This window comes from Condylura cristata, unplaced genomic scaffold (genome assembly GCF_000260355.1).
Source record: "Condylura cristata isolate star-nosed mole 26May11 unplaced genomic scaffold, ConCri1.0 scaffold00009, whole genome shotgun sequence".
Taxonomy (NCBI): Eukaryota; Metazoa; Chordata; class Mammalia; order Eulipotyphla; family Talpidae; genus Condylura; species Condylura cristata.
The window spans coordinates 58,178,657-58,204,517 of NW_004567110.1; the positions used below are offsets into that span (position 1 = coordinate 58,178,657).

At 35.3% G+C, this 25,861-nt stretch overlaps 1 protein-coding gene across 3 annotated transcripts in view; it reads left to right on the top strand.

Annotated features, from left to right (window-relative positions):
• ATP6V1H (ATPase, H+ transporting, lysosomal 50/57kDa, V1 subunit H) overlaps positions 1-25,861 on the top strand; it is a 93,352-nt gene that overhangs the window by 65,230 nt on the left and 2,261 nt on the right. For all 3 annotated transcript variants that reach the window (XM_004679879.2, XM_012723070.1, XM_004679880.2), the window contains 2 exons: positions 1,938-2,039; positions 14,345-14,458. In XM_004679879.2, coding sequence (XP_004679936.1) covers positions 1,938-2,039; positions 14,345-14,458 — 216 coding nt within the window. The remainder of the gene's footprint in view (positions 1-1,937; positions 2,040-14,344; positions 14,459-25,861) is intronic.

Sequence of the window (25,861 nt, forward strand, 5' to 3'; positions counted from 1 at the left end):
AGCCTCAGTTTACTTCTCTGTAAAATAAGAAGAATTGGTAAGCTTGGTTGTAGGAATTAGATAATATGAAGCTGCTTTGTTCACTAGTTCCTGTCATTGCACAGAAAAAAGCCCAACCCTGCTACATGGCCATATTTGTTAAGTAGTATACATAGAAAGCTTTGTGAAAATATTTTTAAAGGTAGATTCTTAGAAACAGAATTACAGGATTGAAGGGTTGTGCATTTTAGATTTTGTTAGACACTGTCAAAATTATTTTTCCCAGTTGACCTCACTGTTATACACTAATTATTTTTTCCATCAAGCATTTATTGAGTGTCGGTTGCACAGTCAATACTGTAACATATATTTTAGATACAATGGCAAGTAAAACCAAGCTCTTATTCTCATTAAGCTTACATTGTATTTTGAGGGAAAAACCGAGAAAATCCTTATATAACTATCTAACATATAATAGCTGGTAGTGATTAGTTCTGTGTTGAAATATAAAATTAAAAAGGACATGGAGAATAATGGGGACGTGATGTATCATCTCGGCATAATTGGAGGCTCTCAAGCAAGAGAGGTGACATTTGAGTTGAGAGCTGAGTAAATAGATTCTCTAGGTAGTCTACTGAGTTCATCTAGCTAATTCTTTATGGTTTTAATATGTCTGTATCTAAGTGACTATTGCTGAAAGACTAAAAAGCAGTTTTTTAAAAATATGTAAGTCTTGGCCCTCCCTGGTGGCGCAGCAGGTTAAAGCACAGCACTGAGAAACTAAAGCCACTTCCGCATGAGTTCGATTCCCGCCTGCCCCGGAGGTGACCACTTGGCGTGGCAGACCTCTCCTGACCTTCCTGCTGCTCCCCTCAGCCGTGTACTTCCTCGATCTGTCTGTTCTGCACCCCACTCTGTCCCTGGTGAATCCTCTCACCCTCCGCATCTCTGGCCTGTACCCCAGTTCTGTATGAATAAATAAATCTTAAAAAAAATATGTAAGTCTTCTATTTATGCATTAAAACAGATGCATTCTGATTGGTCACCATAGTTATTCTTTGCTTGTAGAATGAGTTGAAAAGTTTTTAGATTTGTGTCTTTTGGCAGTTTTAATAATAGGAATTTTCTGTTCCATGATCTGCATTTGCACTCAAGAGAAGGCAGCCTTTCCCCTGTTGATTCTAAACAGTATAGCCCCCTTCTTTCTGTTCCCCCAGACACTTCCTTTACGTAAAAGGAACCCTCTTCCTGGAGATCTTGAGGAGGTCATGGTCATGGCTCTAGGCTCCCAGCAGAGGGGATCTTCTCTATTGGTCGTGGTTAATGCCTCTTCTCTAAAGTCCTTGTCAGGCTCTAGCAGGTGTTTTACTCAGTTTGTATATTGTTCTTGAGAAAATATTAGATAGACAGTCTTTATTCAAAAATGTGTGCTGTTATGAATTTTGCTGTATTTGTAGAAGTATGTTGTGTGAGTCAGAGCAGGAAAAGAGGGATATGTATATACTCAGAGCTCAGTTCCATGATCACATCTGCAAATAATTTTTCTAAAATACTAACAAAAGTTCTGCAAATGATTTGTTTTTAAAATATAATTCTAAGGATCCACAGATCCTTCTTATTAAATGTAATTAAGGTAGCATTTACTCATGCCTTGTTTTTCTTTTTTGAGAGGAACGGGAGTGCCTGATAGTTTGAGAATGGTGTGTAATTTAATTTGTGAATTTGAAAATAACCTGTTATATATATGTAAAGGTTTGAAAGTTGTTAACTTATGTGTAATATATTATGAAGTCTGTAGAAAATAGAATTTTCTATTTTCTAAGAGTATATGTGTATATATATATATTATATACATATACATATATAAACATTTATTTCAGAATGGTATTCACTTTATACCAATGCTTTGCTGTGCTGTATAGAAGCATTAAGATTCAGTCTTTTTAAATTTATTTCAGAATTTTGACAAAACTTCTGGAGGTATCAGATGATCCACAAGTGTTAGCCGTTGCTGCTCATGATGTTGGAGAGTACGTGCGACATTATCCACGAGGCAAGCGGTAAGAGAAGTGCCAGTGGTGGGGGAGCACAGGGGACTATGGTGATAGAGTATGGGTGAATTGGTGGTGGGAATTCTATGGGGACTACACCTGAGAAAAGAAAGGAAACTTTGTATAGAAATGAGCAGTGATGCAAAATATAAATTTTCAAGTTAAAAAAAGTAAATTGAAACTGAATGGGTCTCCAAACTATTGTTCTTATCTAAAATAGAGTAGATTAGCAGATAAACTAGTAGAGGAGTAATACTGAGATTACTGCAATACTAGAAATTATGTTAAACCTAATATGTGCAGTATAAAAATATAAGTAACCCATATATCAATAATACTACTGTATAATAGCTAATAATAATTTCATGTTTAGAATTTTTATGGTTTGTGTTATTTAATTCAATAATCATTTTGTGAGCACTAATTATTTTTCTAATTATATAATTCATCATATAGATGAATGAGACATTGATAGTGAACAACATAGGTTCAAAGTATAAGAGGAAATATAATAACTATAAAAAAGCTAATAATAGATGTTAAAATGATGCAATTGTGTATTTCATAGTGTTAATGACTTTCAGAGGAGGTGATGTTGAACATATAATTTAAAATCACATATATATTAACAATGAAAAAAAAAAGACAAGCTTTTTCCCAAAAAATAAGAGCTCAAAGTGTCAAAATTTATTGAGGGACGAAACATTAAGTGGGACAAAGGGCTGTTTTATGTGACTTGGAAAAGCAGGCATGTATAGTGCCTTGCTTTAAATTGTGACTATTTCATTTGTTGATTGATTATTAATATATAAAGTTGGGGTGGTAATCATATTTCTTATGAGGATTAATGAGTTAAGGCAAATATAACATTTAGAATAGTGCTGGTAGGTGCATAGTAAGTACTCAATATGTTGTAGCTACTATTTTAATGTTTTGTACACATCAGAGTTATATAGGAAGGCATAGCAATGTTTTCCTCATTACAAATAGTGTTATATAAACCCAGAATTCCATATAATTTGAAGAAAAACTGGGAGAATTGTAGTTATACTTGCAGAGTTCAGCATTTTACAATTCATGATTTCTTCTTTGTCCTTATTTATAAATATTTAAATATCATAAAGCACGTCAACAAACTAGTTGGAGATGAATGTTTTCAAAAGAGAGCTTAAGTTACCTTTATTTCCCAATATCTGGAATTTAGTATATTTGGTTTATACCTTGTTTTTCTATATCTGCTATATAGTAGCTCGGGCTGCTTTATATTGGTGAACTTTGGTAACCATGACTCCAGAATTCTAATAGTTTCATCTGGAACAGAATTTGCCAGTGCTGTCAAATGTCTTGTAGGTCACATACTGGGTTTCAGTTTTGACACTATTGAAGTAGACCTCTGAGGTAAGGTAATCCACTTTTTGGTTTGGATAAGGGAAAGAGAGATTATAACTTGTTTCTTTTGTGGTAAGACAAATGTTTCTCTTATTTCTTCTTGGTTGGAATAATAAATATCCTGCAGTCCATGTGATGGATTAATGTGCGAATGCAGCATAGTGACGTGTAGGTGTGGTGGGATGGATCTTGTACCATAGTTGGAGTTGACGTGTAGGTGTGGTGGGATGGATCTTGTACCATAGTTGGAGTTCTTTTTTTTCTTAAAGATTTATTTATTTATGCATACAAGAGCTGGGTACAGGTCAGAGGTACAGGGATGAAAGAATTCACCAGAGGCAGAATGGGGAGTAGAATAGGCAGATGTACTGAAATACACTGCTGAGGGGAGCAGTGGGCAGATCAGGAGAGTTCTGCCACCCCATGTAGGTCACCTCCCTGCCAAGGATCAATCTCATGCAGTAGTGGCTGTGGAGAGCTTCACAGTGCTGTGCTTTTAACCTGTTGTGCCACCAGGGAGGGCCCCAGTTGGAGCTCTTTTTGAGAATAAATGAGAGAAGAAACATTAAGCAGGTGGCATGTGGAAGACTACTCAGGGCATTGGTATATAATTCAGGCTTAGTAGAAAATTATTTAGTATAGCTATGGAATCTTTGTGTTTGAAGTGTAAGATGTTTTCAATCTGACCCAGAAATGAAAAATATGGTCTTTCATATTTTAGGCACACATTAAAATGCAGATAGTATGGGTATAGACAGCTGCATAGATCTTCTTATGTATAAGAGTTTAATACATTTTAAGAAACTTCAAAAACAAATGGGAACTATTGTGAAAAACATATTTCATAGGAAGATAACTAAAAAAAAAAAATTATGCCTCACTCCATAATAAAAAAAAGCATCAAGATTCTATGTGATTTCTTTTTTAAAGTTTATTTCAGTGAGATAACATTGGTTTATAATATTTTGTATGTTTTTACGGAACAGATTCACACCTCTTCAAATGTATGTCACCACACCATACCAACCACAAAAGGACCAATAACCCTCCACTTTTAATCCTTTCTCCTCTTTTCTACCCACCCTGCATCCTCCCTGACTTGTAGTCTAAATTCTGCAAAGTGCTGTGGTTTGTTTTGCCCCTTTGCTTTGTTTCTGTATATTCTGTATATGAATGAAATTATCCAGTAAATGTCTTTTTCATTGTCCTTATTTTCTTTAGCATTGTCCTTATTTGTCTTTTTCATTGTCCTTATTTTCTAATCCCCTCCACTTCCACCCATGTCCCCTCCAGTTCCATCCATATTGTCATGAGTGGCAAGATTTCATCAGAGTAGTATTTCATTATCTACACTATTTCTTACAACATTACTTATAACAACAAAAAAATTTTAATACAAGCCTTAACATGAAATGTTATCTGCATTGTTAACACTGTGGCACATTCATGCAAAATAATGAGAATTTTTGATATGACATAGAAAAGTGTTTGTTATGATGTGCAATAAACTGAACATACTACAACCTCAGTTATTACATATGAACATACACATTCTACACAAAACAATTTAATTAAAATATTACACTCTCTCTCATCTGTCATTCTGTCACATCTACCAGCAAGGTATGAGAAAAGCATTATTACCATCCTATCATTTCCTGTAATCTTTACTGGGTAAAAAAGGCACCTGGTGCTTTTAATTTATATTTTGATTATTTAACATTTGCAGGAATATTTACTACCTCATTTAAGATAAACATTTTAAGTTTGCTGTTTATATTATTATTCTGTTCATAAATTTTTGTCACATATGATTTCCAGTTACTATACACAGTAGCATTTTCATCCATTATTCATTTTTTATTGAGGGTCTGCTGGCACTTCTATTACTGCCTTGTGGTGCTTATTGTCTAGTTAAAACCTTGTGGTTTTCTTCCACTATTTTTATGTTTAGAAAAAACTTACCCACTTAGAAATCTGAAGATTATTTTCCTAAATTACACTTTTGTTTTAAAGATATTAATAATCTTCCTGTTATAAGGAGAACAAAATATATATGATTTCAGTGGTTACTAAAGTTATAGACTCTACAGAGTATATTGCTGTTTAGGTATGAAAGTTACTTTTATATCAGTGGAATCAATCATGCAACTTAACCATTTATAGCAATGTGTTATAAAATTGTAATGTTATAGTATAATATAATTGGAATGCTAACCCATAATACTTTTTGTATATTATGAAACTACTTTGAGGGAAAATGACCTTTAGAACAAACAATTACAGTGCTGTGTTATTTAGGGTACTTCAGCTTTACTCTAGAAGTACCTTTTTGTTTAACTATAGCAGGTATATTCCTAATCCATTCTTACTGTTACAAAACTTGTTAATCCTGCAATGTAGTATTTCAAGTCTTGAAAGCTTAACACGTTGTCCACTTGACATGTTTTGAAGTACAATGAGCAGTTTTCCATATTGGAAGACAACAGGTACTCAAATTTATTTCTAAATTAAATCATCTTAAGAATCCTGTCTTTTAAATGCTGTCTTAATCTTCCAACTGGAAAGTTTCAAACACCTGTGATTTTGGACAACTGTATAATCAGAAAATAACTGGTGTTTCAGTTGTATCTTAAATTTACAAGACTGAAAACATCGGTTTATTTTACAGCAACAACTTTCAGTGAGTGGAGGTTCTCCGTCCCTTTGTGAGATCTATTAGACTCTGTGGAATGGAGGGCAGTAAGTTGTATGAAAATGAATGATTAGTGAATAAGTACATTAATATAAATTATTAAAAGAAAAACTTAAGGTTTCTTGCCTAGGGATAAGATTGGTAGCTAGTGTAAGTAAGGGCAAGGGTTTAAAAAAAAAAAACAACTCATAAAAACTATACTACTCTACATAGTGCTAGGTAGTACATTTGCTGTGAGAAGTACATGAGATAAAAACAAATATGAGACACTTACCATAGTGCCCAACATGCATAAAATTGCTCTTATTATAAATGGTGTATGATCTCTTGTTAAAGTCTGTTATTTTGCAGATGTGTGGCAGTTTTCTGAATTAATAATCATATAAAGTTGATCTTATTTATGAATCTAGATTTCTGAATCTGTTAAAATTTGCTTGTAACTTCCAAATCAAGACTTGGCTTTCAGAATCGTTTGTGGACTCACGCAGAGCAAAGTTTGAGTCATTGAATGCACACAGTCCTAGCTGGCAGCTGGAGATATAGTCTACATCCCCCTTTAGCTTTTAAATTCTTAGCAAATGCCATTTTTGAGATATGTTCATTGCATATCTTTTGTTTTGTTTATATTTTGTTGTACTCTTTAAAAAGGCCCCAGGCTTAGTACTGAAGTGCTGTCTAGTGTTTCTAAACATGAGAAGGCTTAATGTCCTTAGGGAGAAAATCTACATCTTGATAAGCTTCATTCTGTCATGAGTAATAATGCTATTGCCATGAGTTCAATGTTAATGCATTAACAGTATACCTTAAATAAGATGTCTTTAAACAAAAACAAACAAAATAGGTTATGTATTGCTTGGTTGATGAAAATGAAACCAGAGGGTTATTGTAAATTAGTGCTGTTACCCTAGGAATCTCAGCATCTAGATCATTGTTCACAGTGTTTCTCTATGTAGAACATAGTTTCTGAGAACAGTGAAAATAACTATTTTCCCATGAGCCAGAGGTATAAATTATCCAACAATTTATTCCTCTCCTGCCTGCCTGAATCTTGAGCTATTTGAGAAAAGATAAAAGCTAGAGGCCAAAATAATGTATAACCTCAAAAGTCTCCTCTGAGGAGATTAAGCAAAGGTGGAAGAGATAGGACAATACTCTAAATATCAGGGAAAAGATTCCAGTCTTTCCTGACACCTCAAAGTAGCTCATATATTCCAAAACCAGATTGGTTGGTTGAATAAGCAGTTTGTGATGAAATAAAAATGATTTGTTCCCTAGCATTCCTTTAAAATGTATTTAGTAATGGTACCATTCTATTTCTCTGGATGTAAGTCTCCATGGGTCTGGTATCTTTTTTTTTCTTCATTAAATAAGAGATAACCCTACGGCCATTTAAAGTCACAAAAATAATTTAGTCCGTTTTCTAGTAGCACTTCTTAACCAAAGTAGGATTCCTGTCCATTGTGTCCCTAAAGACTTTAGCAGGTGGAAGAATCTGCTTCCCTGAGCTTACCCACTGTTCACTTAGGCTCCCTGAGGCTGGTAAGTGAAGAAATTGGGTGGCAGTGGGGAGAAGCACTGCCATTAATAACTGTCATTAATAACAGTATGTTCTCGCTCCGGTGGATTTCTGAAGCTGAGAGTTTTCCTTGCGAGCACCTTTCTTTGGTTCATTGGAAGTACTTTTTCTGGGCCACTAAACTGTGGGGTTGAGTTGGAATGGGCTAAAATGAGCCATTTGTATATTTCATTAGCCTCATGGTGACATTTAAACCTCTTTTCTCCCAGATTCTGAGAATGTACACTGATATACATACTGTCCCATCTTCCCCTACATGTTGCTGCTACAGGTTGCTGAGAGTTTTAAGACTTGTGCAGCTTTCAGGTGCCAGTTTACTGACCTCTCAACTGCAGAGAATACACACCCATCTCTGCATGTGATTCCCTTGGCATGGGAGTAGAAGCTATCATACCTTTTTCTTCTTTGTATGTCGGGGGCCTACAGCATGATACAATACTCTCCCCAAAACACTTGAAAACATCCTTCTCTTTCTGGATCCTTTTATGTTTGAAGTCATATCTCCTAACAGCATTAGGAATTATTAGAATATGTTGTTACATTCTATCACAGAATCTGCATGCTGTGTTTTCTCACAGAATCACTTTAGTGTTTGATACATTGGTTTGATAGCTCAGTTAAAATAGGCTGAAAGAGTTCCACAATATTATCCCGTTATGGGCCCTCCCTAGTGCTGCAACAGGTTAGGACACAGCACTGCAAGTTGGCTGCAGTTCCTTCAGTGAGAGTTCAATCCCTAGCCCCAGAGGTGATCCACATGGCATGGCAGACTTCTCCTGTCTTGCCTGCTTCTCCCCTTGGCAGTGGCAAGGGATCTGCCTGCTCTGCTTCCCCACTCTGTCTCTGGTGAGTCATCTCACTGCCCCTGCACCTCTGGCCTGTACCCCAGTTCTGTATACATAAATAAATAAAACTTAAAAAATAATAGAGGAAAAATTCCCAAACTGGGAGAAGGAACTAAAAATACAAGTTCATGAAACTAAAAGAACACTAGAACACCTGTGAAAACAAAATATGAGGCCTACAGCAAGCCACATAGTAGTGAGTTTTCTAAAAGCTCAATAACAAAGAGAGAACATTAAAGACAGGTAGGAGAAAGAAGCAGATAATCTATGGAAAAACCCAAATCATACTAACATCAGATATCTGGATAAATACTGTGGGCAAGGAGAGAATGAAATAATGTAATGAGAATACATCAAGATAAAAACTGTCAGCCAACAATCTATCTTGCAAAGTTCTTCTTCAGATATGAGGGAGAAAGAAAGGAACAGAAGCTGAAAAACAGCTACCCTGAGAAACAGAAGCTGAAGGTGTTTTCAAATACTATACTCTCCTTCCATAAAAAGTTGAAAAGCACTCTTTTATCTAAATTGGAGAAGAATATACACAAGAACTGAACAAGAGAATAGAACCAAAAAACTGTCAAAATGGCAGCAACAGATTTTCACATATGAACTGTTTCTCTATAAATAAATTGAACTTACCAATTAAAAACACAAAGTGGTTAGATTTAGAAACATTTAGCCTTTTTGCTATCTCCAGGAAATGTACCTAAGCAGCAAAATAAAGGGTTGACAGTGAAACAAGCAAATGATAACCAAAGGAAGACAAGGACAACTGTACTTGTAGCACACAGACTACATTTCCAATTAAAAAAGCTAACAAGAGATAGGGATGGACACTGTATAATGATTAAGGGAGAATTCATTAGGAAGACTTAACTTCATTAGCATATCCTCATAAAATTAAAGTGCAGCAAAATATGTAAGGTAATTAATGTCAGCTTTGGCAATACTTTGTGAAAAACACATTCATGACGTGGCTTCAACATTCCCTTTTCACCAATGTACAGGTCAAGTGAACAGACAATTAAGGCTGTAGTAGCCTTAAGAAACCAGACTACACATGCTTTATAGATATTTATAGGGGGCTGTACCTCCCAAAAGGTGAACATACTTTTCTTCTCAAGTGCATATGGGACATTCTCCAGAATTGAACACATATTGTATCACAAGACAAGTATTAATCAGTTCATTAAGGCTGAAATCAGGGCCCTCCTGGTGGTACAGTGGGCTAAAGCACAGCACTATGAAGTGATCTGCAGCATGAGTTCCACTCCCAGCCATCCAGGGAATTGCCCTACATGGTGTAGCAGAAATCTCATGACCTGCCTGCCGCTCCCCTCAGCAGTGTATTTCAGTCATTCTGCCTGTTCTACTCCTCACACTGTCTTTGGTGAATCCTCTCACCCCTCCCCCACACACCTCTGGCCTGTACCCCATTTCTTATATGCATAAATGAATCTTTAAAAAACATAGATTAAATAATACCATGCATTTTCTTTAATCATAAAGGTATCAAACTAGAAATCAACCACAAAAAGAAAGCAGAAAAAGCTTTCAGTACATGAAAACTAAATAACACACTACTGAATGACTATAGGATTAATGAAAAAAATCAATAAAAATTCAAAAATGCCTTTAGACAAATAAAAATACAGATACACTTTCCAGAACTTATGAGGTACAGCAAATAGTACTGAGGGAAGTATAAATAGTACAGCCCCACATCCAGAAGTAGGGAGTGCTCAAGTAAATAAATAACCTTAATTCTCATCTCAAGGAACTAGAAAATGACTAACATCAAAAGCCAGGAGAAGAAAGGAAATATTAAAAACTAGAGCAGAAGTAAGTGAAGTAGAAATAAAAAAGATGGGCCAAAATCTCAATGAAACATAAGCTTGTTCTTGGGAAAAAAAAAAAAAGTACAGACTGCGAACCAGGCAAACAGAAAAAGAAGAAGAAAACTCAAACAAGATTAGAAATGAAAGAGAAGTTATAATATATGCACAAATTCAGAAGATACTATGAGCATTTGTATGTTTTATAAATTCAATAACTAGAGGAGATACACAAATTCTTAGATCATACAACCATCTGAGATTGAGTAGGAAGGAAATTGAAAGCCTTAATAGATTAATCACAAGCAAGGAAATAGAAACAGAAATCAAAGCTGTCCCTCCAAAACAATGGCCCAGGACCAGATGACTTCACAAGTAAATTCTGTGGCCAATGACAAGCCAGTCCTATTCATTTCTTTCAAAAAAATTGAGAAAGAGAGCGTACTTCTAAACACAGTTTATGAGGGCAGTGTTAAGTCTAATGTTAAAATTAGACATAGGTCATACAAAAATTGAAAAATTCAGGCCATTTTTCCTAATGATCAGAGATGGAAAAAAAAAATCCTCAACAAAATCTTAGCAAACTAAATCCAGAAAAGCCACATGAAGGTTCAGCAACCAAAAATCAATCAATGACCCTTGGGAAAAAAAAAAATGGAACCCATGACAAACCAACAACTAATATTATTTTCAGTGGTAAAAAGCTGAAAACTTTTCCATTAAGGTTAGGTAAAGGACAAGGATGTCCTCTTTGACCACTGCTATTCAACAAAGTATTGTTAAGTCCTAACTAGAAAAAAGAAGTAGTAAGTCTATGATTATTACATGACATGAAAATATACAGAGAATCCTAAAACTATAGTGAAAAACTAATTGAAACAGCAAAGTAGCAAGTTAACAAAAATCAGTACACAAAAATTATTTCTCTTTGTACATGTAAGTAATGATCTGCCAGAAAATATTAAGAAAATGTTCCATTTGTAGTTGCACCAAAAATAAAATTAAATGTATTTAATAAACCTAACAAAGGAGGCAAAGGACTTACATATAGAAAATTGTGACACAGAGTTGAAGAAATAGAGAATGTCTTTTGCTTATGGGCTGGAAGAATAACATTGGCACAATTGGCACTTTACCCAAAACAATATACATTTTAGTGCAATTGCTGTCAGTTCCAGTGGTGTTTTTCAAAGAAATTGTATGAATTTTACCACAGAAAACTTAAATGCCCAAATTAATCCTGACCAAAAAAAAAAAAAAAAAAAAAGGAAACAGTGGCATCACATCCCAGCCTTTGAACCATAATACAAAGCTATAATAATCCAAAAAAGCATGGCACCAGAACAAAAACGGATATACAGACCAATGGAATAGAATTGAGAGTTAAGAAATAAATCCACACCATATAGTCAGTTAATCTAGGACAACAAAAACAAGACAGTTAATAATATTGCCCAAGAATGAAAGTAGAATATTATCTCAAACCATCCACAAAAATCAAATCTAACTGGATGAAAGACAGTTAATTCTAAGACCTGATGCTATAAAATAGATAGAAGAACACATAGGTGAGACATTCTATGCCATAGAGTTTAGTGATCTCTTTGGATTCATCTCCAGTAACAAGGAAAAATGAAGGGTATATAAATTAGTGGGACTATATTAAACTAAAAGGCATCTATTTAAAAAGAAACTATTTAAAATAAAAGAAACTATTTAAAGAAACTATTTAAAATAAAAAGATAAACTATTGAGTGGAAGAAAATGTTTGCACACCATATATTTGACAAGAAGCTGATGTAAAAATCTGTAAAGAACTTGTAAAACTCAACCAAAAGAAGTCAAATAACCCCATGTAAAAATGGGTAAAAGAACTAAAGAGGCACTTCTATGAAGACACACAGGTGGGCAACAGACACTGAAAAACTGTTCATCATGACTTATTGTCAGGGAAATACAAGTTAATACCACAGTGAGGTATAATGTGAGAATAACCTCACCCCTGGGAGAATAGCCCATATTAAAAAGATCAAAACAAGAGCTGGCAAGGATTTAGAGAAAAAGGAACACAGTTCTTTCACAGTTGGTGAGAATGTAGGCTCCTAATAACACATTTCTCAAATGATACAAAAACACTAATTTGAAGGGAAACATCCTCATTTGTGTTCATTGCAGTACTGTTTACAACAGCCAAGCTTTCAAAACAACCTACATGTGATAAGTACAGATGAGTGAATGAAGATTTGATATCTATATGCATTGGAATTCTACTCAGTGATCACAAAAGATACACTCTTGCATTTACCAGAGGTATCTGGAGCTGGAGGGAATTATGCTAAGCAAGGGGGGAAAAAAAAAAAGACAAATACTGAATGGTGTCACTTTTATGTGAGGTTTAGAAGAAGCCAAACAAAAAGTCAGATAAAGCCAAACTAACAAATTGACTCTTGAGCACAGCAGACCTCTCCTCTCTCCAGCTGCTTCTCTTAGCAGTGTATGTCAATAAATCCACCCATTCTGTTCTCCCCTTTGTCCCTGGTGAGTTTTTTCACCCATGCGCCTTTGAAATACACCTTGATTCTTCCCAGCAACATTCTAGGTGCTCTCTTCTGTTCTGTTGTTATGTTTGTCTATTCCTATATCAATTCTAAGTTTCAATTACTGATTTATAATAAATCTTGAAGAAACAAAGAGAAAACTTCCTCTTGAACAAGCCTACTAGAAGAGGGTGGAGGGGAAAGGGATAAAAACAAGATGGTGGGAGGGGATACAGTAGACTATTTTAGCATACTGTGGGTGTGTTGACTGAGGGTACAATATGTTCACACCACTTGAGGGGGAAAAGTGCTATATTTCTAGTATCCCAATAGTGTTATAAACCACTGTTACCAATTCGTAACAATGTTACCAAAATAGAAAAATTGAAGGGGGGTAAACACCCCTACAGTACCTCAATATTTGGTTACAATCATACGGTGTATTTTAAATATTCAGTTTAATATATTTTTTATAAAATGTTTAGGGAAAAAAAAGTCTCTCTCACTTTAATCTCCTCATTTGTTAAGTTCCCTTATACCACCACAAAAAGCTCTATTATATTTCACTGACTTCAGTAGTGATATCAGCCACTGGACATGGTAGACTGGATATTCCTCCCTGTTACGATGTAATTAAGATGCTGTCCATAGCCACATCCTTGCAAAGGAACAGAGAGCATCCTTCCATTCATGAAACAATCCTTTTTGCTTCATTTTTCATTTGTAACTGCATGTCTCAGGATGTGAGGGGCTCCAGTGATAGAAAGCAATATCAATCATCAGTCATTTTGATGTTATTGATGATAGGAATTTTCTCATCTGTTTCAGTGCCCAGGAGGGCATGTAACATATCCTGTGGTTACAAGAGAGGGCATGTATCTTAAAGATTAGTAGTCTTTTTTTCAGGAAATTAACATTCCTTTACTGGGTTGTTTTAAACCTATATTCCTACTATCTGCATCTCAGCACCTATTTATCTTACAGTAATAAGGTGACTGGTGAACTTAGCATTGATTTGATATTATGGATATTAGGCTGTGCTCAAGATACTGATTTTAAACATGCCATTAAAAGTTGATAATAAAGAATTTATATTCAACTATCTAGAAAACAATAGAATTCTTTATCTGTAAGGTATTTGTCTCTGTTAAGAAGTGAAAATAACAATTGAGTTTATTATTAAGAAATCAAAAGAGAAAATGTTTGAATCTGTGTAGTACCCAAACAATGTTATAAACCAATGTTACCTAAATAATTTTTTTTTAAAAGCACAGTACCTGGCACACAAGGATATAAAAAAGATATGTTGGTTTACTTACCTATATTATAACTACTTTATTAAAAGACTGGCTCCTTGGTTTTTTACCTGTTGTTAATTAGCAACACAAGCTTGAAAGTAATTACAGCATCTTCACAAAGTGACTTTTTCCACAGGGTTATTGAACAGCTTGGTGGGAAGCAGCTGGTGATGAACCACATGCACCATGAAGACCAGCAAGTTCGCTACAATGCTCTTCTGGCTGTGCAGAAGCTCATGGTGCACAACTGGTATGTGTTGCTTTTGTCTCCTGCTCACACTTTCTGCAGGATCTCACTTGCCCATTCCAGTATCTCTTTATATAAATGCTCTGATGAATGGTAGTTTTATAAATCAGTGACCTACAAATATAGAAATATATTTTAGTAATAAGAGCAATGAAATATTATTTTCTTATTGTATTACTTTTATTGAGGTAAAATGATTAACATTGTACATAATTTTGGGGTGGCATCCTGTCCACCACCAACACATCCAAACATAACCCTCTATCATATTCTATTGGCATTCTTTCTGCCTTGATCCTCTTGCACCTTGCTCCTCTGGCAGCTTCAGTTATGTAGTCATATTTCTAGGGTTTGTTTTGGTTTAGTTTTATCTGTTCCTTTTGTTTTGTTTCTCTATATTCCACAAATGAGTAAAGTCATTCACTATTTGTCTTTTTCCTCATGACTTACTTTGCTTAGTGTAAATCCCCTCCAATTCCATTAATGTCGGAAATGGCAGGATTTCACTTTTTGATTGCTGAGTAGTATCCCACTCTGTGTGTACATACATGTACACATACATGTGTGCATCTATATACACATGTACATACATACACACTAGAACTTTATCCACTCATCTGTTATTGGGCACTTATGTTGTTTCCATAATTTGACTATTATAAATAGTACTGCAGTGTACACAGGAGTGCACATAGTGTTTTATTGTTTTGGCATCTTTGTGTAGATACCTAGCAGTGGGATTGTTGGAATGTGAGATAGATATAGTTAACAAGATTTTAGAAACCTTAGTACTCCTTTCTGTAAGCTGGACAAACCTGTATTCTCACTGCCAGTGTACAGTGATTCTCTTTTTTCCACACTCTTGCCAATACTGGTTGTTGCTGTTCTTATTGTTATGGGCCATTTGTACAGATGCTAGGTGGTTTTGATTTCCCTGATGAGAAATAATGATGAGCGTTTTTCACGAGTCGCCTGGCCATCTATATGAGTAACATGACAGTTTTAAAAGATCAGCTGCATTAATGTTTTGAAGAAACATGCATGCAAAGTACTACTATAAGAAACAACTGCAGAAGTAACTGAAAGAACCCTTCTGAAATGAGTTGAATCAGTCTTTTTGGACTTGAATGGAATATAGGTTGGACTATTAAATAGAGATGCTCTGGTTTTGCATGGTTCACTATTCAGCAGATGTTTAACCTGAATGTACTTCCCCAATTCATATGAAAACAGTAGAAGCTGACTTCTACTTTCATTCATGTAGCCTTTTGCTTTTAAAGCTTATAAGTTTTTTTTTTTTTTATAAAGGAAAGAATTAATAGTACTTTGAATGTATGTTTGAAAGATAAAAGACAGATAGGGTTAGGAAAATATCCTGGAGTGCTACTGTGGCATCATATATTGAATATTATGATCTTACCACTTAAACACTTTTTTCATGAATACTGACATATATTTATTTTTCCAGCAACTACTTTTTGAGTATTTTATATCCTTATGCTTAGTGTTGGATATAGATATAGTAGAAGTGAGTGCAACTTTAAAAGGATAGTAAGAGGAGATTTCTTTGAGGAGGCCACTTTGGCTAGGCTGATACAATAATGTTTAGGAGCTGACTTACAGCTCAATTATTGGAAGTTAGCTCTGCACATAGAAGGAATTAAAGGGGAAGACACAATGAGCAGTAGTGATCTGGTGCTGCTGTCCCTTAGTGACTGAAGGGCAGGGATTCCATTCTGTCTAAATGCCCAACACTACACACACACAGTCCCCCTCAACAAAGAACTGTGCTGCCCAGTATGTCAGTAGTGCCAGGGTTGAGACACTCTTAATTGGAAGGACAATGTGAGGGCTAGCATGGTAAAAGATTGATGAGGTGAGGTTGGCGGCGCTCCAGACTCGTAGTGTCTGGCAAGCTGTGATTTGATTCTTCCTTTTTTTTTTTTAAAGATTTATTTATTTGTGCATACAGAACTGGGGTACAGGCCAGAGGCTCAGGGTTGGCGAGAGGCTTCACCAAAGACAGAGTGGGGAGCGGAACAGGCAGATCGGTGAAATACACTGCTGAGGGGAGCAGCGGGCGGGTCAGGAAAGGTCTGCCACGTCATGTGGTCACCTCCTGGGCAGGCGGGAATCGAACTCATGCGGAAGTGGCTTAAGCTTCTTTGTGCTGTGCTTTAACCCACTGTGCCACCAGGGAGGGCCTGATTCTTACTTTTATAAGATGAATTGAAAGCCACTGTAAGATTTTTAGATAGGGGAATATCAAGATTTATGTTTAAAAAGATCACTTGGGTTACTCTATGAAGAATAGATTGTACTGGGATATTTGAGCCATATCATTTTAGTAGGTTCTCATGTAGTGTATAGCAGAGATGGTTGGTCACCTGGACTAACACCACACAGTTGAGACAACAAGATGGGCTTGGCACAGATTTCAGTGTAATGCTGGCAGCACTCGATGCACTAAAAATCATCATTTTTCTTTCTTCATATCTTCAGTGCAGAAAGAATGAGATCAACGTAGAAGCCAACTCAAAACGCTTTTTGTCTCTATAGCAGGAGGAAGAAACTTTACAAGTCTGTTAGTAAAATATAAAGTAGTCCCTTGAATTTCTTTCCTTGTTTCACTTTTCTAACATAAATGAACTGTTTACTAATTTTATATTTCTTAGTTTACATCTGTTCAGTGATATTAAAGAATGTTGGTATTTAAACAGAGCTCAAAGCTTTTGCAACCAGCAAGCCAGATGTTTTTCCAAAAGTTTCTATGAACAGCTTTATTTATCTTCTTGTTGAAATTAGACTTGCTAAAGAGTACTTTTATTTTATTAAAGTAAAAAGTTTAATTTTAGTAGTCTTTTCTTTTGAAGGATTTGTTGTGGGACTTTACTTTTCTTATGTGTATCTGAATGTGAAAATAAAGAAGGGTGTAAAATAGGTAGTTGATCTTTTGCTTTTGCTGGTGGAGAAAATTGTTTCGATTGAAGATTTTTATTGTTCAGATGATAATGCATTGAAGATAAAACATTCATTCTTTTTTTTCATGCTGACTCTAACCCTAAAATAAGACATTTAAGTCTGGATTTTTTCCTTGAGTTTAGAAATTTGATTTAATCTCATTGTTCATTTTTGATGTATGACTACAAAAGGAAAAGTATATGGTTTTATGACCAGAAACTGATAGACACTTTTTACCATTGACTAGCTGATGAGGAACTACCCTTTCAACCATCTCTCTATGTGCCAAACTATTTTAACTTTAATGTTTAATTATGTTGAAATCCCTTTAAATGGAGAAATTTAATATATTTTCCTACATTTTTAATGTAAAGAAATTTTCACATGAAGAAAGACTAGAATTCACATGTGACCTATATATTTTGTGATGAGATACATATTTCTATGACTACACCAGAAAACAAAAATGTCTTAATTAATAGCAATTTTTCAGTATAGTAATATGAGACCAAATAGAAAATGACTTGGAAAGTGAATCTTCAGCAAAGAGTGTCATCAGATGTAAAAGGATTTTGAATCATCTTTGTATAGATTTTCATTTCATTTTTGCATGTTATCTGTGATCATTGTGCTCTAGGTCACGCTTTCAGATTTCAAGCACACTTTGATTTTATGCCTTAGATAATTGTTTGGATTTTTGATATTGCATTATTCCTAAAGTTTCCGTTCATTACAATAGATCATAATTATGGTTCTAGTATAATTAACATTTAAATTTGAGGAGATGTATTATTTTAAAGTATTAGTTCAAAATTACATTTTTATTATAAATTGGACACTTATAGAATCATAGGACTGGGCTGTCTATCTTAATTTCTATTCTGTTTTAAGGAGTTGAGCACTAAATTTCTGATAATGTGAAGATAGATCTGGTTTATATATTGATAACATGGTGCATAGAGGTGTAAATCCTGTGAAAAGATTAATTCTTTTTCAAGATTTTATGATTGATGTCAAAATTATTTCCATGAATTGCAGGTTTCAAAGTGTAGCCATTGTTTCTCCTCTCACAGTTGTCTCTGTCAGTGTGGAGTACAGGATTACAAATAACCCTAACAGATATGGATCAGGAGCGGGAGTGAAGTGGGATGGAATAGAGTTGGGGGATAATTGACTAGCCTTGGTGCTCCCCCTTCTGCCTTACTCCTAACCAGCCCCCCATTCAGAGTTACTCTCACATTCCCTGTAAATGACCCTGGAACTCTTGCTGTGTCCCCTCCCCACACCCCTTAACCTTCCCAGTGTGTTTTCAGCAGTGCTGGGTTTATACTCATCAGTTTGTCAAAATATAAATGCAATGACAACCTACTCAAGAGAACTTTTATATATAACCTCAGTTTGTACTGTACAATTTAACATCATAAAATGTCATCATTTTTCTCCTACAGAATGATTTTAAAATGTAATCAGCCTCTAATTCAGGAGCAACAATATGTGCATATGGACAGCTCAGGACTTCAGGAAAGAAACACTGAATTTTGTAGGTAGAGGATATTATGTAGAATTTTCTATTTGTTTCTAGATTCTTTTCAACTTTTTTTTTCCAAGCAGAATAGTAAGTTATAAGAGTGTTACCCTTGTATAGCTCTTTTGTTTATAGATAAATGATACAGCAGAATTCACCAAACAAGGGTGTGGATGTTACTGCTTTCTTCACTGAATGTTTTAATTACTTAGGATATTTTCATTATTCTGTAATAACATAGGCATAAAGATAGTGATGAAAATAGTGACTTATGAACTGAATCAAAGAAAAAATCTTTGTGTTTTATCTTTTTAGCATTGATAATAATGTTACTAAATATTCAATGTGATTTTTAATTAACATAAAACATTTGTAGACTTAACATTTTCCATAATAATAACTTTGAAAAATTGTTCTCTCTTTGACTGCCTCCAGTTTTTCAGATTATTTTTACAACAATATTAGTGAAGGATCCTTTGAAAAAGTCTTTATTGTCATGTGTTTGGTATATTTCAAAAACAAACAGAACTTTTTGGATTTCTTCTTCTTCTTTTTGTTAAAGGAATTATTGTTAATGTTTTTTTGTTAAGGATTTATTTATTTGTGCATACAAGAGCTGGGGTGTAGGCAGAGGTGTGGGGGGTAGGGTTGAGAGGATTCACCAGAGACACACTGGGCAGTAGAACAGGCAGATTGACTGAAATACACTGCTGAGGGGAGCAGCGGGTGAGACAGGAGAGGTCTGTTGTGCCATGTAGGTCAGCTCCTTGGCCAGCGATCACAATTGTGCTGTAGTAGCTGAGAATAGCTTTCTAGTGCTGGGAATTAACTTCTTGCACTATCAGGGAGGTTCCTAAACAGGAATTCTTTATAGCTGTTGTCTCACCATCAGTTGAGCAACTCATAATCCCCTCTAAAGTAGTCCATGCAAAATAGAAGCCTTGTAAACATTTGGAAGAGGTAGATAGATACTGAGCATTCTGATAGGATGTAAAGAAAATAAAACCACGAGTGGATAATAGAATCTCTGTATTTTATAACTAAATATAAAGATTTCACCTGTAGATACCTATGTGGATCAAGTTCATGTTGTGGTTTACCTGAATTGATTTTTAAAAACTGGTTAAATACAAAGGAAACATCTGGTCTGTAAAGATAGGAAGAGAATATTAGTAGTGACACGAATATTTCATTTCATGAACTTCATTCTGTGTGTGCGTATATACTTGAATTAACTGAATAAATATAAATATAGGATAAAAAACAATTCAATAGGATCAAGCAAGTTTTATATTTATTTATCCAAGAGAATTAAGTTTTTGAATTATTAGCTCTTGTTTTTTGTGTGTACCATACCCAGATGTTATATTTTCTTCAGTAATAGAAATGTTTTGTTAAATTTTTGTCACCAATGGAAATTTGAAGAGTTAATTAGAAAAATAATAAGTCTGCCATTATAGAGAGATACTTTCTGATGTAAATATTCTGTAGTTGAATTTTCGTTAAATGTAGAGAATTATTCAGCTATTCAGTAGGTGATCTACCCCATACAGCATATTTTCAATTCTTATAAGCTTAAAAAAACAGTTCAGTAAAAAAATACTAGAGAAACCGAACAAAGGATCAGGAAAAAAGACAAAACTTGCAAGCTCATTATAGAGAACTATAGCAGGAGAGGAAGAGGCAGAGGTGTCAAAACAAGGCAGGGAAGCGCACAGGACCTGTGGTGATGATAATGGGAGCTGTGGTGGTGGGAGAGCTGCGGGGAATACAAAAGCGAAACCACCACAGCCTGGCCCCTGGGTGACAGCTTTGCCTCCTTGCTAAAAGGCTCAGAAAAAAATATCATATGAGAGAACATTTTCATGTTTGCCTTAGGAACTGTACTGGTTCCATTTATGTCCAATTTTATATTTGATTTTTTTTTTTTAATCTCTGTGAATAGCCCTCTGTCTCTAAGTTAGGCATGGAGTACTTACTAGATAATTCAATATGCATTAAATAGACATGAAGTAGAAAATAGAGGCAGAGCACATGGGTTCAACACAGTGTCATGAGGGCTGGAATAGACCTGGTTGCTAGGCCTCAGCCAACCTGAGCCTTTCCCAAGGAGACAATGCTTGGGTAAATCTTAATACTCTACAAGGGGTTAGCTGGTGAGGATGTAGAATGTAGAGAGAACTTCTAGGCAAAGATACGTATATGCATATATGAGGAAAGTCATAGCAGTGTCACCAAATGTGAAATTGGGAGTCCAAGAGTAGCTGAACTAAAGCTGAAAGGCCACCTTGAGTCATGTACACTAGCTTAGTATTTCAGGAAGATAATATAGTCACAGTAACCTGAATACTAATTTTATTTCTTTTGGAATTTTTTTTTTAAATACATAAAGACCTAATCTTTCTGATGGAATGTGAATTATATGTGTTGACAAGTCTAGACCTGGAACACAGCTGAACAAGATCATAAAAGAACCAAGAATCATAAACCATACCACTCCTCCATCCTTAGGATGTAGCTTTCATCCCCTTTGTTGTAGTAAATCGTTTGTGGTGGGTACTTTGAGATTATAAATGCTTTTCTTCCCAGCAAACGTTCACTCATTTTTTAAAGCATTCATTGGTGTTTCTTGCCTATTATTTATTACTATCATTTGTCAAATGCCTTTTGAAATTTTGTGTTTTTATATATGTGTGTGCCTTTTGAATCAGTGGCCTATTGATAGATTCATGGTTGCAGAGGAAATGAATCGTAAGAGCTAAATAACAGTCAGTGAAAAAATGTGTCTGGATTGGGTGTAAGGCGAGAGGAGGAAAGCATGGTCACGTGCTTTGCATTCCAGGCTCTGCTTTTCTGAGCCAGCAAGAATTGGATTTTATTTCCATTTCTCTTTCCTTCTAGTACTTAAGCATTATTTAAGGTAGTGATTTTGGGAGAAAGGTGACTCAATATCAACTGTAAACTTCTGAAGATGACATTATATGGGTCTGATCTTGTTAGTGTGTTCTTATGATCGATGTTAATAGCCTTTTAACCATGATTTTCACCAGAAGTTAGTACTTGAGTTTTTATTTGAACATCAAGAGTGAGTGTTCAGCAATTTAATACAATGCTTAACAATGAGAAATGCATTTCTGAGAAATGCATTGTTAGGGAGTATCATAGATCGTAATTACCAAAACTTAGATGATGTGGCTTTATTCTACACTATTTAGTCTATTTAGATCTCTGTCATACAGTTTGCCATAGACCAAAATGTGGCTAAGTGACATGTGACTATATTTAATATGGGTGAGGTTCATGGTTTTCATTAAATTTTCAAAGATATCTTATGATCCAAAAAAGTGTTAAGAACCTATTACAAAAGGAGACAAAGACATCTAAGGGACTGTCAAAAAAGAGTTCATTTCACACAAAGAGGATATGGGCTTGGAAAAATTCGGAGAGATTCTAAGAAGTGGCCAGAGAATTAGGAGAAAGCCACTTAAAAACTTATGCTTGTAGAGAAGCAAAAGAGTGTATTTCAAGCAGGATTGAATAGTGGTGAGCTGTGTAAGATAGTATGGAGAGGATGAGAGAGAGGAGTACTGAAAGCTGTACCTTGAGTATGGCAGCTAGGATGCCATTGGTGACCGAGCCATTGTGCTTGATGGCAGAGATTGCAACAGCTGAGGATGATGAAGAAATAAAGTGTGATTTTTTTCTTTTGAAAGCTCCATTAGAAGAGGGGGAACCGGCAGTGCTTAGTGGAAGGCCTTAGGAGAGACTGGATTTTTATTGATCATCTGTTTTAGGAAATGTTTAAATGCTTCCAGAGGGAGTTAGAATGGAAGCAATTGAAGATTCAAAGGCTGAGTAATTGATGGAGAGAAAGCCTTAAAGGACAGAATAGGGAGTATTACTTAGGTAGGGATTGTCTACTTTTAAATATGTAGATAAGCTTCCCTTTGAAGTACCTTTTCTATTGATGAGATTAAAACTTTTGTCTGGACTGGTTGAGCAAATAAGTAACTCATTGAAATGAATTGGTAGATTGGAAAAAATAGGTGCTTAATGTATGCTGAATAAATAGTTTTGTCGTGGTGAAAGATTTAACTATGTGTGTGCCAAATGTTTACTTTGAAGGTAAGGGTAAGGCTCAGAGGTAGGTAGAAAAGAATGCATTCTTTAAAAATGTTCAGAGTATTTCCCAGTCTTTATCAAGCATTGGAAGTGCTGGAAATAACAGTTAGAGTGGGAGAAACCTATTCCAGACCATGAAAAGGAAGAGAATAAACACAATTGAGGCACTAGCCAGGACATATATTATCACTTAGATCTTCATACACATCTCTGCAACATAGGTGTTAACTGTTCTCATTTCAGTCCCTGCCTGCACTGCCCTATAGCTGCCTAATTATCCTTAACTTGATGTGCTTGTCATGAGAAAATTTACTTTTGCCCTGGTACTAAACTGTGTAAGTGAAGTGACCCTGTAATTTCTGGTATTTGGTTATATAGCTGATGTTACCATGTGTTTAAATTATAATGTTGAAGTTAACATACTGAGTGATACGATCATATATGTTCAATACAGTTACAAAGGGAAGAATGAAAATGTTTGACTCTGAACAACCTTAATGAGGTTTTGCCAATTAAGTGATGATGAAGGCCAGTGAAATGCTTCCTGACATCTAACAGAATAGAACCTATTAAGCATTCTAGGTGGTGCCTTGTAAGAAACTGGAAAACAATTTTCCAGTATTATAGCAGATGCCTTAGCATGGATGTTTTATAGCCACCGACAAGAGAATAAAGTGGATATTTCTCAATCTAATGTACAGTCATTTTTAGCACACAAAATTATCTCTTGTGAGCTGTTTCATACTCCCTGTTTAAAACTGGAAGTCTTTAGATTATCTTTGTTTCATTTTCAGGGAAGTTGGAATGTCTTGTGATTTAAGTTATAGATGAAGTTAAAGAGAATAAAGTATTCAATTTTCAGATTTTACTTCTTAGGTAGTAGAAGCGAAGATTTGAATATCAAATTACTATAGATTGCTGTTACAAAATGCACACTCTGAGTTAATTATAAGTTGAATTTTTATTGTTGTATAGAAAACGACTGGTCAGTATTCAATATCAGCTTATTTAAAATGATGTTTTTGGATACTTTGTTTTAGATGTGTAGTAATCCCCTGAAGTGGTTTATTATAGTGTTCCTTTTGCCTGATAGTAGTGTATTTTTAAGATGAAGAAATTATTCATACCCTCTCATTATTTTCTAATCTATGAAAATAGGACCAGTGTCTCTGCACCTCTGGGCTTGTTTAGATGCCAGGTACCTGGAGAATTGACACTAATCCTGGCCAAGGGCATGCTCACTTTCTTTCTGAGCAAGTTATCAAAGATTTCTGAGATGTCAATACCCATTTCCCAGGATGAAGATGGGGGAATATAAGATGTGGGCATACCTATAATCATCTTTTGTGATGACTTGTAGTAAAAGCAGAGTGTAGCAGCCATTCTATATTCTCAGTGCAGGCACTTGGTGTCCGTATTCAGAGGTGATTATTGGGTGAGTTTTGGGAATGTTTTCATTGACTATGTGTTGTCATTTGATATCAGGGAAGCAGACTTAATGTGTTACAAGCAGACTTAATGTGTTCAGAGCAGTAGCTTTTTCCCATTGCCTTTTATCCGCTAGTCTCTTTGTATAGTACAATATATTTTTCAGTTGAACTTCACTTCAGTCCCATTTGATATTTTGAAAACCCACATGGCTTAGCAAAGATAGTATTTTTAAGAAAGCCTGAGGAGAATTGGTTTTCCTTTCATTGGGTGCCATCTGGGCTCTTCTCCTGTGAGACCTGGGAAGATTTCATGACCTACAATATCTCGACAGGCTCACAGTGGTCCATCTGGAGCTCCTGACATGCAGGTTCTGTTGAACCCTTTATGTTTATATGTGTCCTTGTCTTTTGCCTAAATTCTAAATTTCATAAACCCTTGTTAGCAGACAAAGGAAAAGAGACCCTGACTTTTCTGCACGCCTGACACTAAGTAGTGAATGCCTCAGCATCACCTTGTATGTAGGAGAATGATGAGAGTGTAGTGGAACATATTACCCATTTTAAATTGTCCAGGGAAATAAGGGACGAAGCCATGGTTGGTCATGTTTGTAAATTCTCTGTTGGAAAAATTGGCCTTCACTCTGTTTTAATATCCCCTTACTTTAATCCTTCCTCAACATGTATCTTGTGAAGAAATCACTTATCTTTCCCATTTCCAAGTGTTCACTATTTTCCCCTAAGTAATTAAACCTGATATTGGAAACGAACTATCCTTCATGTCACTGAAAGGGATGGAGCAGAGGGGGACTTCTGTATGACACATCCAGAAGGACCCTGTCTGGTCACTTAGCAGGTCACAGCGCTGAGAGCCTTTTTCTCTTCCCAGGTGACCTGGAACTTACATTTAGAACATAGTCTTTGACATTGGTCTTTTATTGAAAGAACCAAAGCTTACTATCGAAGGATAGTGTGGTATCATTGCATAAAATCTTAAAATGTTTTCTAAGAAATCATTCTAATGAGGAAGAAAAATAAATTTCCTCCTAACTTTCTGAGTTCTTAGTTGAGACCATTCTGGTAAAGGCAAACTTTTGTTTTCCCCCGAAATAACAGTTATTAATATGTATGCCTCTTATATATATGGGAAGTATCCAGAAAGCAGTGAAACAAAATGCTTTAGATTTTAGGATTAAATGCATCTTACTAGGGAAAGGTGGAAATGTAGTCCTATTAGGAAGGAAAAAAAAGTTTTTAGGCAAGATGAGTGGGTCCTTAGAAGGATAGATGGCAAGTTTTGACAAAGTTTGCCTGTGTGTAGTATAGATTTCAAGTTTTTCTTTTGATAAGTTTTTTCTGGTTGATATTACT